This window comes from Juglans microcarpa x Juglans regia, chromosome 7D (assembly GCF_004785595.1).
Source record: "Juglans microcarpa x Juglans regia isolate MS1-56 chromosome 7D, Jm3101_v1.0, whole genome shotgun sequence".
Classification (NCBI taxonomy): domain Eukaryota; kingdom Viridiplantae; phylum Streptophyta; class Magnoliopsida; order Fagales; family Juglandaceae; genus Juglans; species Juglans microcarpa x Juglans regia.
The window spans coordinates 7113122-7126698 of record NC_054606.1 but is presented as its reverse complement, the minus strand read 5'-3'; the positions used below and the strand labels follow the sequence as shown (position 1 = coordinate 7126698).

General features: G+C 36.2%; 2 protein-coding genes across 3 annotated transcripts; one reads left to right on the top strand and one right to left on the bottom strand.

Annotated features, from left to right (window-relative positions):
* The first annotated feature begins 244 nt into the window (after positions 1-244).
* On the top strand, positions 245-2165 carry LOC121239061 (cytochrome P450 86A1). The gene is given in 2 exon segments (XM_041136182.1): positions 245-1591; positions 1593-2165. Coding segments are annotated over 2 exon segments (1554 nt in total). The 5' UTR covers positions 245-319; the 3' UTR covers positions 1875-2165.
* A 414-nt stretch (positions 2166-2579) lies between these two features.
* Positions 2580-7419, bottom strand: LOC121239060 (probable anion transporter 1, chloroplastic). 2 transcript variants are annotated; one of them, XM_041136180.1, is made up of 10 exons: positions 6942-7419; positions 6684-6791; positions 6107-6262; positions 5663-5878; positions 5293-5502; positions 4377-4514; positions 4010-4111; positions 3600-3665; positions 3376-3460; positions 2580-3026 (listed from the first exon to the last, which is right to left on the bottom strand). In XM_041136180.1, the coding sequence occupies exons 1-10, from the start codon at positions 7347-7349 to the stop codon at positions 2929-2931; spliced, it is 1587 nt and encodes a 528-aa protein (XP_040992114.1). In that variant the 5' UTR covers positions 7350-7419; the 3' UTR covers positions 2580-2928. The 2 variants fall into 2 exon arrangements, with proteins under 2 accessions (XP_040992114.1, XP_040992115.1); XM_041136181.1 differs by having other exon boundaries at positions 6684-6860; positions 6942-7083.
* Positions 7420-13577: the final 6158 nt, after the last annotated feature.

Genomic DNA, 13577 nt, shown 5'->3' with positions numbered 1-13577 from the left:
AGGAAAGCTACATCGGTAAGATAATGAGTGTAGCTTCACCTACTTAGGTGACTAGAAATTAGTAGAGAAACTAAAATAACAAATTGTATGGATGCTTTTCGTGTATATATATTATCAGTACTGTGCATAACTTCCCTATATATCAAGTCAACAACCAAACAGCGACCCATGCATGCATGGTCCAAATTTCCCAACAACTCCTCCTACATCTTCAATATTATGTGCAATCTATATATAACACTATCTTTCGATCTTTCTCTTGCAGTCCATATCAATCTAAGATATACAATCTTTCAGTAATCCTCCCTAGCTAGCTCGCATGGAGACCCTACCTATTCTCTTTGGCATAGCAGCTGCTGCGTCAGCGTATCTCTTCTGGTTCTATCTCCTAGCCCAAAAGCTCACCGGTCCAAAGGTATGGCCCGTCGTGGGAAGCCTCCCGGCTCTCTTTCTGAACCGGAGTAGAATCCACGACTGGATGGCTAGTAACCTTCGCGCAACCGGCGGTTCAGCCACGTACCAAACTTGCACCATGCCTTTTCCTTTCTTGGCTAGCAAGCAAGGGTTTTTCACTGTTACTTGTCACCCAAAGAACATTGAGCACGTCCTACGAACCAGGTTCGAGAACTATCCAAAAGGACCGGATTGGCAAGCCGCTTTCCACGACCTGCTAGGCCAAGGGATTTTCAACAGCGACGGCGAAACATGGCTTATTCAACGCAAAACAGCGGCATTGGAGTTCACCACCCGGACGCTGAGGCAAGCCATGGCTCGGTGGGTGAACCGGACTATCAGGACGCGCCTCTGGTATATTTTGGACAAAGCTGCTAAAGATAACTCTTCAGTGGATTTGCAGGACCTTTTGCTCCGCTTGACTTTCGATAACATATGCGGGCTCACATTCGGGAAAGACCCAGAAACGCTTTCTCTGGATCTACCCAATAACCCGTTTTCCATAGCCTTTGACACCGCCACCGAAGCCACTCTCCAACGGCTTCTCTACCCGGGTTTCCTATGGAGGTTTGAGAAAGTTTTCTGCATTGGTAAGGAGCGAAGATTGAAAGAAAGCCTTCAAGTCGTCGAGAATTACATGAACGATGCCATCACGGCTCGCAAGGAATCTCCGTCCGATGACTTGCTCTCTCGCTTCATGAACAAGCGTGACGTCGACGGGAACCCCTTCCCGATGTCCGTCCTCCAACGCATCGCTCTGAACTTCGTCCTCGCCGGGCGAGACACATCATCGGTGGCGCTGAGCTGGTTCTTCTGGCTCGTGATGCATCACCCTGAAGTTGAGGACAACATCATCAAGGAGATATCGACGGTTCTCAAGGAAACACGTGGCGACGACCACCGGAAATGGATCGAAGAACCGCTGGTGTTCGACGAGGCTGACAGGCTAGTTTACCTGAAAGCCGCATTGGCAGAAACGCTGAGACTGTACCCATCCGTGCCGGAGGACTTCAAGTACGTCGTTTCGGACGATGTTTTACCGGACGGAACCTTCGTACCTGCCGGTTCGACCGTTACGTACTCAATATACTCGGTCGGGAGGATGAAGACTATCTGGGGTGAGGACTGCATGGAGTTTAAAACCGGAAAGGTGGCTCTCCGCGGAGGGAGACCGGTTCGAACCGCCAAAAGATGGCTACAAATTTGTGGCCTTTAATGCCGGACCGAGGACCTGCTTAGGGAAGGACTTGGCTTATCTGCAAATGAAGTCTGTGGCTTCTGCTGTGCTTCTGAGGTACCGGTTGTCGCCTGTTCCCGGTCACCGCGTAGAGCAGAAGATGTCTCTCACGCTGTTCATGAAGAACGGGCTCCGCGTATACTTGCGTCCACGTCAGCTTCAAGGTCAACAGGTCGCGACCTGATCTGGAAGAAAATGGATGCAGGATCGGGGCAATATGGTTATAATTCGGTTGGTTGTCATGTTGGGTGTCAAAGGGAAGGTTGTAAAAGTCATTTAATTTGTTGTTTCAACTTTCATATGTCATATACTTCTTTAATCTTTGTTTGTTGGGTTTGGTGAGAGTCGAATCTGCTCGTTCAGTAGTTGTTGGTCTAAGATTTATAATGTGTCTGGGAAGTTCATATACCATGTCGGTAGATATTGGTTTTCTTTCTTATCATGTTTTGTCAATAAAATATTACACAAAGTTGCATGTTTTCTAGTTTTTTAATACAAACATTGCATCATGCATTATTCCAGGACGTAAACAACATGAAAAAAAAGACATGTTTGTTCGATGAGAAATGATATATACAAGCTCTAAATGCATAAATCACGCGCAAACCTTTTATAAAAAAGATGATCCCACCGTAGAAAAGTGTGAAAAGCTTACTTTTTCTTGATGGATCTCATATTTTTACATTTGAGACTTGTACCTAGTATTACTCTTGTAATACTCTTGTTCAATTTTGCAAAGGACATTTGTTTGTGATGCAATCCCACGTCAACTATAAACAGCAAACAATCAAAGTAAATCATGACAAATGTAGCATCAAAGGAGAATGAAAGAAGTATAGCCATGGAAGCCCAAAAAAAAAAAAAAAAAAAAAAAGAAGATGAAGAAGAAGATTGATGAAACAGTATTCTTGAAATCAAATATGAACATAATCGCAAAATTGATGTGTTAGCTTAAATACAACATTTACAGGAGGGTAATTAATTGTGTATATCTATTAATCCTTTCTCTACTGAGATGGTGTCCAAGTGGTGGAGGCATTACTTCTAAATTCAAGCTTCATGCTCCATCTGGGAAATTATGTTGCATTACAGCAAAAGAATATCGTTCAAGACGATCTTTGTACTTTCCTTTTAATTTGATCTCTTGCTCTTTCATCTTTCAGATACTCCTTACAGTTGAACTCTTCTACATTATCTCAGGATTGCAACTGCCGCATATGAAGGATCAGGTATCCGAGTTAATCCAAGATCTTCTCCCCGGTCGAAAAAAGGTTCCAAACAACTGTGCCAACCAAGTACAGCCCAACAGAAACCTTGAAAACATCGTCCCACGAACCTGAGAATTTACAATCATGTGAAGAGAGGAGGAGACAGCATAAGAATCAGTTTATCCAATAAAAAACACAAGGTCAGGGAGTGTTAAGGCCAGTTGACAGGTTAAGGGATTGAATTAAGACTTACCATCTAAAGAACACCACTATACAGCTTTTCCTCATTGGGAAATTGCATGGGTGCAATTTTAGGGACTATAAAAATCAATATTGTATCAGAGCTCTAAATCGGGTCTACATAACTTTTTATCCTTTTTGTACCAAAATCAATATACTTTTATTCTGATTGTTTGCCTAATTACACTCTGAATATTGGCTTAGTAGATACTACAAGCGCACGAGAGAAGTTCTAACCATGTTGCAAGATGTAGCCTGTTGCCGCTGTACCAAATACACCTGCCAGTACTCCAGCAGTATTGGAAAGACCAAGTAATACTCCCTGTGAGGAAATATTGGAAAGACAAAAGTTACACCCACTTCTTTTTAACCTAAATTTTTCACTATCACACAACACATTCAAATTCCACAAATAAAAGGCACATGCAAACAAAATCAAGTTCTAAAAGACTAATACTCACAGAATATCGAGGGGCAATATCTTGATGGTTTGAATATAGGCCAGACTGTGAGAATGCATCAGTACCCTATTGATGAAAGAAACTGACATTGGTTAGGACGATTCCAGGTAGTTGTGAACCAATGATCCCGTTATAATTCAAACTAGTTGTTTCTAAACAGAAAAGGAGAACATAATTCCGCATAGTAGTCAAGTTGCTCAATCAAATTTCAAACAATCCACCCCCCAAGATTAGTGGAAATAATAGTGTTATGAAAGTACAAAATTGGAATTTCAAACAGGTTGTAGATGAGGCATATCGTTGAAAAGGAACAGAATAACATTGACTGAAATTCAGAATCCTACAGCCTTCATAAATAACAAGTGGAAATTATATTCATTTTCCGTTTGAACATATAATGAGAAGCAAACCTGACTACATGCCATACACAGAACAGCCATTGCAGGAGAATTAACATGGCTCAACTGAGTTAAGAAGAAAGCAGGACCAAGAAATCCAATTGTTTGCATGATCTGCAGGTAAGAATATGAAAAGTATTTATGATAGCAAAGAACTGAGAAAAAAAAAAACAAAAAAAAAAAAAAGAAAGAGAGAGAAAGATGGGGAAAATGACTTAAACTGGCAAAATGTTTGAAAATTTTAATAGGTGAACAAGTTTCTTTTTTCATTGTCAATCTCAAAAAAATGTCATCCTTGTAGAAAAATGCATTGTGAAAAATTGATGTAAATCTTAAAATATGGAAATGTTATATTTAATTATAAGAAAATTATTTATACCTTACGAACTTTTGTCACAGATAAACCTTTGCTAACTAGCGTATCAGCAATCCACCCTCCAAGATTTGCAGAAAATGCCATTGTAAGCCAAGGCAAAACACAAATTAGCCCAGAGTCCGTAAGATTGAACTTCAGGACCTAGAGAGTCATGAAAAGTAACATATTCTCTGTCAATACAAAGAACTCATACAGCAAGTATCATCCCAATAGCTTCAAGCATTCAAGTTAGTAAAGCTGGAGATTACAACAGTCCACACAAAAATGCATGGGTTCATGGCGTCAGAGTTTTCTGTATCACATAACACACAAGAAGATCATCATCCAGATGATAAAAAGCATGCTTAAGGCAATCAATGTAATAAAGATATCTCTTATAAGGATCAGTAACATGCCAAGTTGCCAACTTGGGACTGCCCATTAAACGATGAGAAGCAATAACCCAAGTAAATGAGGTTTTTGTTTCTGCAACTCTGATCCAGCTTTTCTTCCATCATTCACAGGAGTACCAGACAGCACACAAGACTTGCCCAATATCGAAAGATCTCCATCATCCACCAAAGGCTAAGGCCACCAGACCAAAACCAACCACACCCTCCCTCTTCCCCCTCCCCTTCCCTTCCCTGTTAATGTAAATCATGTCTGCCTATGAGTCCTCACCTCACCTCTTAACTACTTACCAGGACCCTGAAGCCACAGTATTTATGTTTATCTCATTGCTTCATCCAAGTATGAAGGTAACAGAGTGTTTATTTTTTTTGATCGGTAACAGAGTGTTTATTGAAGTTTGTACACATCCAGAAATATTGATGGCTTTTTAATTGCAAGAAATTATTTGAGTGATTCACGAATTGAACTTGTTGTATTCCAACAGCCTCCGATTCTAGGGGTCTAAATCACAATGAGCAGAAAGACTTACTTGATTATAGTAAGTTGGCATCCATGTCAAAAGAATAAATGTCCCCCAGTTGTGACAGAAATGAGACACTATTAGGGCCCATACAGGTGGTTTTGACAAAATCAGTCCCCAAGGTATTGTTTTAACAGGTTCATTGGAAACGCTGTTGGAGATGATCAGCTTCTTCTCTTCAGGCAGCAGTTCTGGATCCTCAAGAGGAGAACTATGCGCCTGCAGGAACAAATCCCAGAAGAAGAAAAGGGGACATATAAGCAAATATAGGTATGGTGAGTGATCAATTTTAGCTGAAATTTCGGTTCTCAGAGATTATTTTTTTTTCATGAAAAAAAAACATAGAACTTAATACTTCCGTAAATGCAGCAAACCTTACCTTACTTAGCCACACAGCAAACCAAACTGTACCTAGAGAACCAAAAGAGAAGAAGACTGATGGCCATCCAAACTGGTGGATTAAAAACGGTGAAAATGCCAAGCCAGTGACTGACCCAAGGTACATCCCACTGTACACTAATGCTAATGATCTACTTCTCTCTGCTACAGGAACCCATTTTGACAAAATATTATTCATGGCAGGCATAGCAACACCCTGTAGGAGAACCAAATTAACGAAACCATACTTTAAGAAAAAGATTATTTGCTAAAAAAGGATATGTAAATCATATCTCTATTGACATATTGTGAGAAATATTAAATTAGTCATGCACATATTCAAGACGAGGAAAGTTTTGTGACATAATTATGGGAAACGCATGTTACAACATTCCTTTCCTAAAAAAAAGCACAGATTTTACAAGATAATTGGAGAAGCACTAACCTCACCTATCCCCATGAAAGCACGAACAACAAGTAAGAAAGGCAACCCAGCTTTGGCAGCAATAGGAGTGAGAGCTGTGGCAATCGACCACCAAACTACACCAAATCCCAGGACCAGCTTTCCACCAACTGTGTCTGCCCATATGCCACCAGCAACCTTTCACTCAAAATTATAAAGTTAGAAGGAACTCTAGAGAAATCTTAACCAAGTAATTAAAATTTTTTATCCTTCCAGGAACAAAGAAAATATAAACAAAAAAGAGAGTGTCAAGCTCGAGCTCTGCAACATCTGCCCTGATGATTACTACCTGGCAAGCCTAAACGGAGGTGAATTTAATTACTTAACCATTGTTTTAAAAAAGAATTGTGTTCAACTTTCGGTCAAAAGTATACCTCGATAGTTCTACGCAAAATTCTGAATAAGGACTTCAACATCGAGTTACATTAGACTAATGGGTGAGAATTTAACGCAGTTTTTTTTTTCTAATGGATGAGAATTTAGCGCAGTTGCATATACAATGGGCTCAGCTATGTCGCTTAAACGATAAAGCAATTGAGAGAAGACTGTGTTACCATACCTGAGTAAGGAGGTAGCCCCAGAAAAAAGAAGACTGTATCAGACCAACTGTGGTTGGGTTCCAATTGAACTCTGCTGACATTGGAAGTATGGCAATGCTCATATTTACCTGCCAAATAAAATCTTTTCAAAGTTGCCAACTGAAAGACTCCAATATTCTTTAACGGCCACTTCAATCCTACAGTGACAGTCTGGTAGTGGCTAACTACACACACTTTCTCATGATATTATAATTCGACTATTAAGCAAAGAAACTTACCCTATCCATATTGCAGAGTAGGAACGCCGAGAAACATAAAACGACAATGACCCATCTTTTGGGAAACCGTTCCAACCAGGGAACTGAACTGTCCTTCTCTTCCTCCCCCAACACGACGCCGTCATGAGTCTCCTCAAACTTCACAGAATCGGAAGCTGAGCTTGAAATATCGTAAGGCTTCGATTTAACATCAGCCCACACTTTCCCGCCTCTTCTCCCCCCGGAACTTCGAAGTGCGGAGACCCGAAATACAGAGCAACATTCTTGGGAGGATGTGCGTACCCGAATCCGAAAAGGAAAAGGGTACCTGGGTTTGACATCGGAACATGAATTTTTCTTTCGGGCTGAAACATCGGGTGGGGTGTTGGGCGTGACAGATAAGGAGTAGAGAAGAGCTCTAGCGCTCATGGCGTTGTAGAGTGAACAGTTCAATACAGAGAGAGAGATTACAAAAATATTTTTTAAATGTAAAAAAAAAAAAAACCAGATTTTTCTGAGATTCGAGTGGTGGGATATTTATGGGTATTGGCTCTAGTTTTGACACGTGGTGGTTGCACGGAGGAGAAAAACCCCAAGAAAGCCCAAAAAAAGAGTTGGGATGGGCTAGGATGGCTTAAGAATATACACTTGGGCTGGCTTGCCAATGCTCGTACATCTGTGTACCTTGGGAGCCCTCTCCGTGTTTTCGTACTCCCAAGAAGTAAGGAAATTTTATTTTTCTCTTAAAATTTTTTGTTGTAGAAAAATTCTATATACCATATTACTATATCAATTTTATTTATATTCAGTATTCACTCATTATAAACTTTGTCTTTCTCTAAACATCTCGATATAATGTCAGGAGCGTCTTCTATCCACACTTTCTCAACATCTAAGTGTACAGCTGCTTTTATTAAAGTACGTGCTACTGTGTTTTTATTTCTATGTACAAATTGCACATTCCACTCAGACCAAACGTTTAAGAATTTCTTCATGTCTTCAATGATCCTTCTATAGTAAGAACGGTCTTCATTTACATCATTGAATGTATTAAGTATAACTCGTGCATTCCCTTCTAAATCACTTTGCTAAAGTTCAAATCACTACAAATTTCCATCGTTTTCCTTAGTGCATAACTTTCTACTATGGCTGGTTGCTCAACATTGCTTCTTTGATCACAACCTGTTACCATCACCTCCTCCTTCTCATTCCTAATGATGATTCTTATCTCCATCTTTGTTGTCTTTACATCAAGTGTCGCATCCCAATTTGCCTTTACAAAGTTCTACCCTAGTGTTTTCCAATGTTGCTCACCCCTTTCTGTATTGGTTGGTCTCTCAAACCTCTTTAATGGTTGTTGAGCTAACTGATATTCATTCAATCATTCTCGTGCTGATTTGATCACACTGCTGAGACTAAGAAACTTCTTTTCGAAAATGAACATTTTCCTTCTGATGCATAAACTTCTCATAATTGTTGTTGTTTCTTCCATTTTAGCCTTATTGAGCTTTTTTTTATCAACACTTCCCATAACTTCAGTAGGTCGTCTTCTTCTATCCTCCATTTCTGAATGGGATTCAAAGCCATAGCCCAAATATAATTTGCAGCAGGGCAGTGCCACAACACATGCATCATAGTCTCTTCTTCTTGTAAGCAGATAGGACATAACATTAAGTTAGGAGAATTGTTATAGTCACAAAAAAATCTCATAAAAATAAACTGCAAATTGATATGGTTTCATATGATATGTTAGATTTACTTTACAATAAAAATAGTTTTATAATCTAACGTACAACATCAAACCATATCAATCTGTGAATTTACTAATATTATAGGATCTCTTTGTGGCTAAATTATTCCTCTTAAATTATTATTAAGATACTAACTTTTAAGAGTATTGTATATTTTGATAGAATGGAAATATTGTATTCATACTATTTAACAATTACTACTTTGTCATGGCCACTAGATTAACTGGCAAGCAATCATTGGATGAGGAGGATAAAACTTTGATCTTATACTATACAAGATACATACATAATTGGATTCATATTTCTTTAGAGTTTTTGTCCAAATTTTAGAACATATAATGGAAGAGATATAGATGCATAAAATACATCTTACCGTATTTATAACTATCTAAGTGAATTTCTTAATGATCATTAAATACTCAATATATAAATAATGTGAGCCCATTTTATAAGTCTATATCTCTCTTATTTTAAACCCTAATCCCCGCATTATCGTTCCACCATTGTTAGGGCCGGCTTACAATTCACATTTATTTATCGTATGGGAAGAAGTGAATTAGGCGGTTGAGTACTAAAAGATACAACACATGAAAAGTACGTAGCAACAGCAACATTAACAAAGAAATTATATCTTGGAGGACCGGAAGGAAGTGAATGATTGAGGCAGAGGATCAAAAGTGTAGGAATGCTTCCAAAGATATATATATATATATATATATATATATATATATATGTTTCTGTTGAGAAATGTAGTACTAGCTAGAGGTGGTCCCTTTGATCATGTTCATGTGTTCAAATTAATTAGTAGATGAAATCAATTAATTAAACACTATCTATGTATATAACACGACCAAATAAACACGAAATTAATTAATTTAAAAAAAAATCGATATGCATGCTTCTTAATTAATTATTCAAATCAATTGGTATATATATGTATAGTACTTCTATTGCTAAAAAAAGTTATATAGTTCTCTTTCTTTCTAATTCCATTTTTATTCTACAGACAATTGATGATCACTGGCCCAAACTGATCGAGGAGTAAGGACTCAGAAATTCTTTCAGAGGATCATTGTGTTCTTTCAATCGATGCCAATTAATAATTACTGACATCCCATGCATATATGCATCATGTATTGATCAGCCAAAATGGTGTTGGTCCTTACAACCTCTTAAGTGAGGAGCTTCATGGACATGATAGGCCTCCTTTAAACAAGCAATTGGCATTATCACTATCACTTGCTATGGACTCTTGTAGTTATATAAAAATAAAAAAAGTACTAAAATTAAATTTTTATTCTAATTAATGTATAATATTTCTACATCAGAAATGTGTTGGATGTATCTATTAATCAATTTAAAACTGAGTTTTATTTAAATGATCTAATTATTTTAATAATTTTACATATGAGTATTTGGGTTCCATATATATTGCAAACGATCATAATCCATATATGCAATATTCCTCCAATATTCCAATTAAAGAAATATGAGAATTAATATTTTAGCCACAAAGTGATACTATAAAAGTAAACTTATAAACTGATGTGACTTAATGTGGTTCGTTAGATTGTAAAGTAAATCTAACATATCATATAAAGTCATGTCAGTTTGTGAATTTATTTTTGTATGATCTGATCTTTATTATACCTATAGCACTATTGAAAAAATATTATAAGCGACATCATCAAAAAATTCCCACAGGTTTATCATGTAGTCCCCACATTGTTGCACAATATGCATTTTTGTAAAATTTGTAGACTGATGGATAAGGCACACCACAACTATCAATTATGCCATGTTTAACTACCCATATTAATCAAACGAGCAAGTTGTAAATGATAAGATAGGATCATCCATGAAGACAACGAAGCAAGATCAGAAAAAACATCTTTAAAAAATGATAAAACCAAAAAATAGAAAACAAAGTCATATAATCATGTTATGCGTTGTGGCATCAAATCATTTGCTGCAAAAAAGATTATCTATATAGATATAATCTCATGACCTTTACTGTCTAATTCGACATTGTACCCACAATATTAATAATCATGCATCAAGTGTCGATGCAAATTATAATGCAATGCCACCTTAAAGATCAAACATGAATATTAATGCTAGCTATGGCCGATTCAGGTGCTGCTTTTTTACATGGCCACCTGCCTAGAAAGTGACAGTACTGACTGCATCATGTAGTACATTTATTCACATTTTTTTTCATTTATATATATATATATAATATATAAATATAAATATATGTAAGTTTACTTTTCCTAAAGTGACTGCTCAACTATGAAAACGATAGTGTCGGCAGCTTTAGAAAAAGAGCGTGAGAATACATATATAAGAAAGCTTTTTCTAAAGATCAAAGTCCTAAAGGCTATTAGTATTAGGTAAGAGAAAATAACCAGAGCTTCTTTTACGGCCAGCTTTTCTTTTATGCTGATCCACAGTGTCTGATCATCGTTTACTTCCTCTTGAAGAGTCAAACATTAAGTCAAAGTCAATTCCAATCAAAGGTAACGTAGTAATTATTATGTTTATGCCTTATTATAACATCCATTTGCAGATAGATCAGACGTTCGAATTCTCATAATTATGAATGTGTACTTCAAATATATATAGATACCCAGAAGAAGGTTGAACTAATACAGTAATTAACTCTTTGCTTGGCCTAATGGGTATTTAATAAACAATTCATTTTTCATTTTATTTCCAAAAGAAGAAAAAGATCATTATGCCATATATACACACTTCAAGCTCATGTACATATATATGATGGAGATCAGCATATTTTAACTTGGGATAATGGCATGTGTGATCGATCATGTGTAACCCCATTATATATTGAAGGTAAAAACTAAATAATCTGATGTTATTATTCTACTTGTAACTCTAATATCTTCACGATGAAAACTTCTATTTATATATAAATCAGTGTGGATAACAAATTAACTAATCAATAAAGTATTTACATGACATAATTTGATTTGAAATGAAAATTTAAAATGTAAAATCTTACAAATCAAACTTTACAAATCATTTAAGTAACATGGATGATGTGCTCCACGTACATATCGGATTAAAAATAAAATAACTCTTTTATCAATAATTCATTTACAAAATTAGATATATAACATGAAACATAATATACATACATACATATATATGGGAGAATAAAGGAAAAAAAAAAACATCTTAATTGGTTCACGAATTAAGAACTAGTTAGACGTCTTTACATATTTTGATTTTATCGAGGCCAATATCAAATCTGACCTAACTTATCACATGATATTCTTTTTTGTTGTCATCCGCACACTATATATATATATATATAGGGTGCGGCTACTCATCTTGACGTTAGGCATACTGCTTAGTATAAAAAAATATAATATATATCTTTTTTTATATTTTTTTAATATATTTAAATATATTTAAAAAATAAAAAAATATATCAATATATTTAAAATCAATTCCTTAATCACAAGTAAAAAAAAAATTTTAACCAGCAGTCAAATAGAGATATCAAAATGAGTAGACATAATATTATTTTCCATATATATATATATAATAAGAATCAAACAAAATAACTAACTCACGAATCAAATTAAATTTTGATAAGCATGCAAGAAAAAAAATGGAAATTAAAGACTATTAATTATTCCAGCTTAAAGTGTACGTTGGCGCAAAGTGACAAACCGAATCATCAAACAGACCCAATTTTCAAAGATCCCCCATATTAAACAACCAGGAAATGAAACATGGATCGAGTAGTAAATATTTGTCAATTCTCATGATACAATATTATATGAAAAATTCTAAATAAGGAGATCACGGCCTTAATGCATGGGCGTGGAATATTAGACAAATTAATGAGCTGGTAAAATGAACGGGAGACACGGAGGGATCATCAGGATTTTTATCGGCTGAAGAGAAGATCACATTGGCCCACCCATTGGGAAAGCTAGCCTTCTCCCTCATGTTAGTTTTATCCAAAGGTCATGCATTCATCAATTTGTGGCCCCCATGCATATATAGATTCCAATATGTCGCGACATCTTGTTTTAGAATCTCCAAGAAATTAATATCATCGATCCATCGGCATGATCATCATCATCATCTTGTGAGGTGAGGCATGAAAACATGGGGGACAACCTCAAATTATTTACAAGCTTGTTAAATATTTACCTAGTGAAACGGTATATATAAAGACATTATGCATGAAAATGATCATTTGTCCCAACTTGACTAGGCCGGTTTGTATGAATGTGGTGTTGACATGATACAATATCCTGATCAGCTTGATTTTATTAAAGATTCAGTACTGATCATAATATATATGGAACCAAAGGTACTGGGTGTTTTGTCTAAGGAATGTATTGTTTATAAAGGAAGAATCTCTCGATCGAGTTGTTACCACTTTGAGAGTGATGATCTCAAGTGAAATAAAGATAGACACATGATGTAGTTAAAGGATAATGATAGCTCCTACCATCGGCCTTTTACTACTCTATAGTGTATTTGAAATTTTTATTTTTTTATTATTTTCTTTTAAGTATTTTTTTAATATTCTTAATCATTAAAAAAAATTAAACAAATTCACTAATAACCACTTGCTTTTTTTATATATAAGAGTCGGAAGCCACATATCCAATAGTGACCCTGTCCCAATTTTATTAATAGCCCTTACTTATGGAGGAGAAATATCGTGGTAATAAAACCGACACTCGGGATTTACAAAAACACGATCCCTTGTATCCAACCAAAACAAAAGCAAAACCAAACCAACAAAACTCAAAAACCAACCTAAAAAACATCTAACAACAAACCAATACAACCAAACCATAGACCTGCCTATAAAATCAAAACCGAATAAACTTGCTCTTTGATCCGCACCTCCACGATT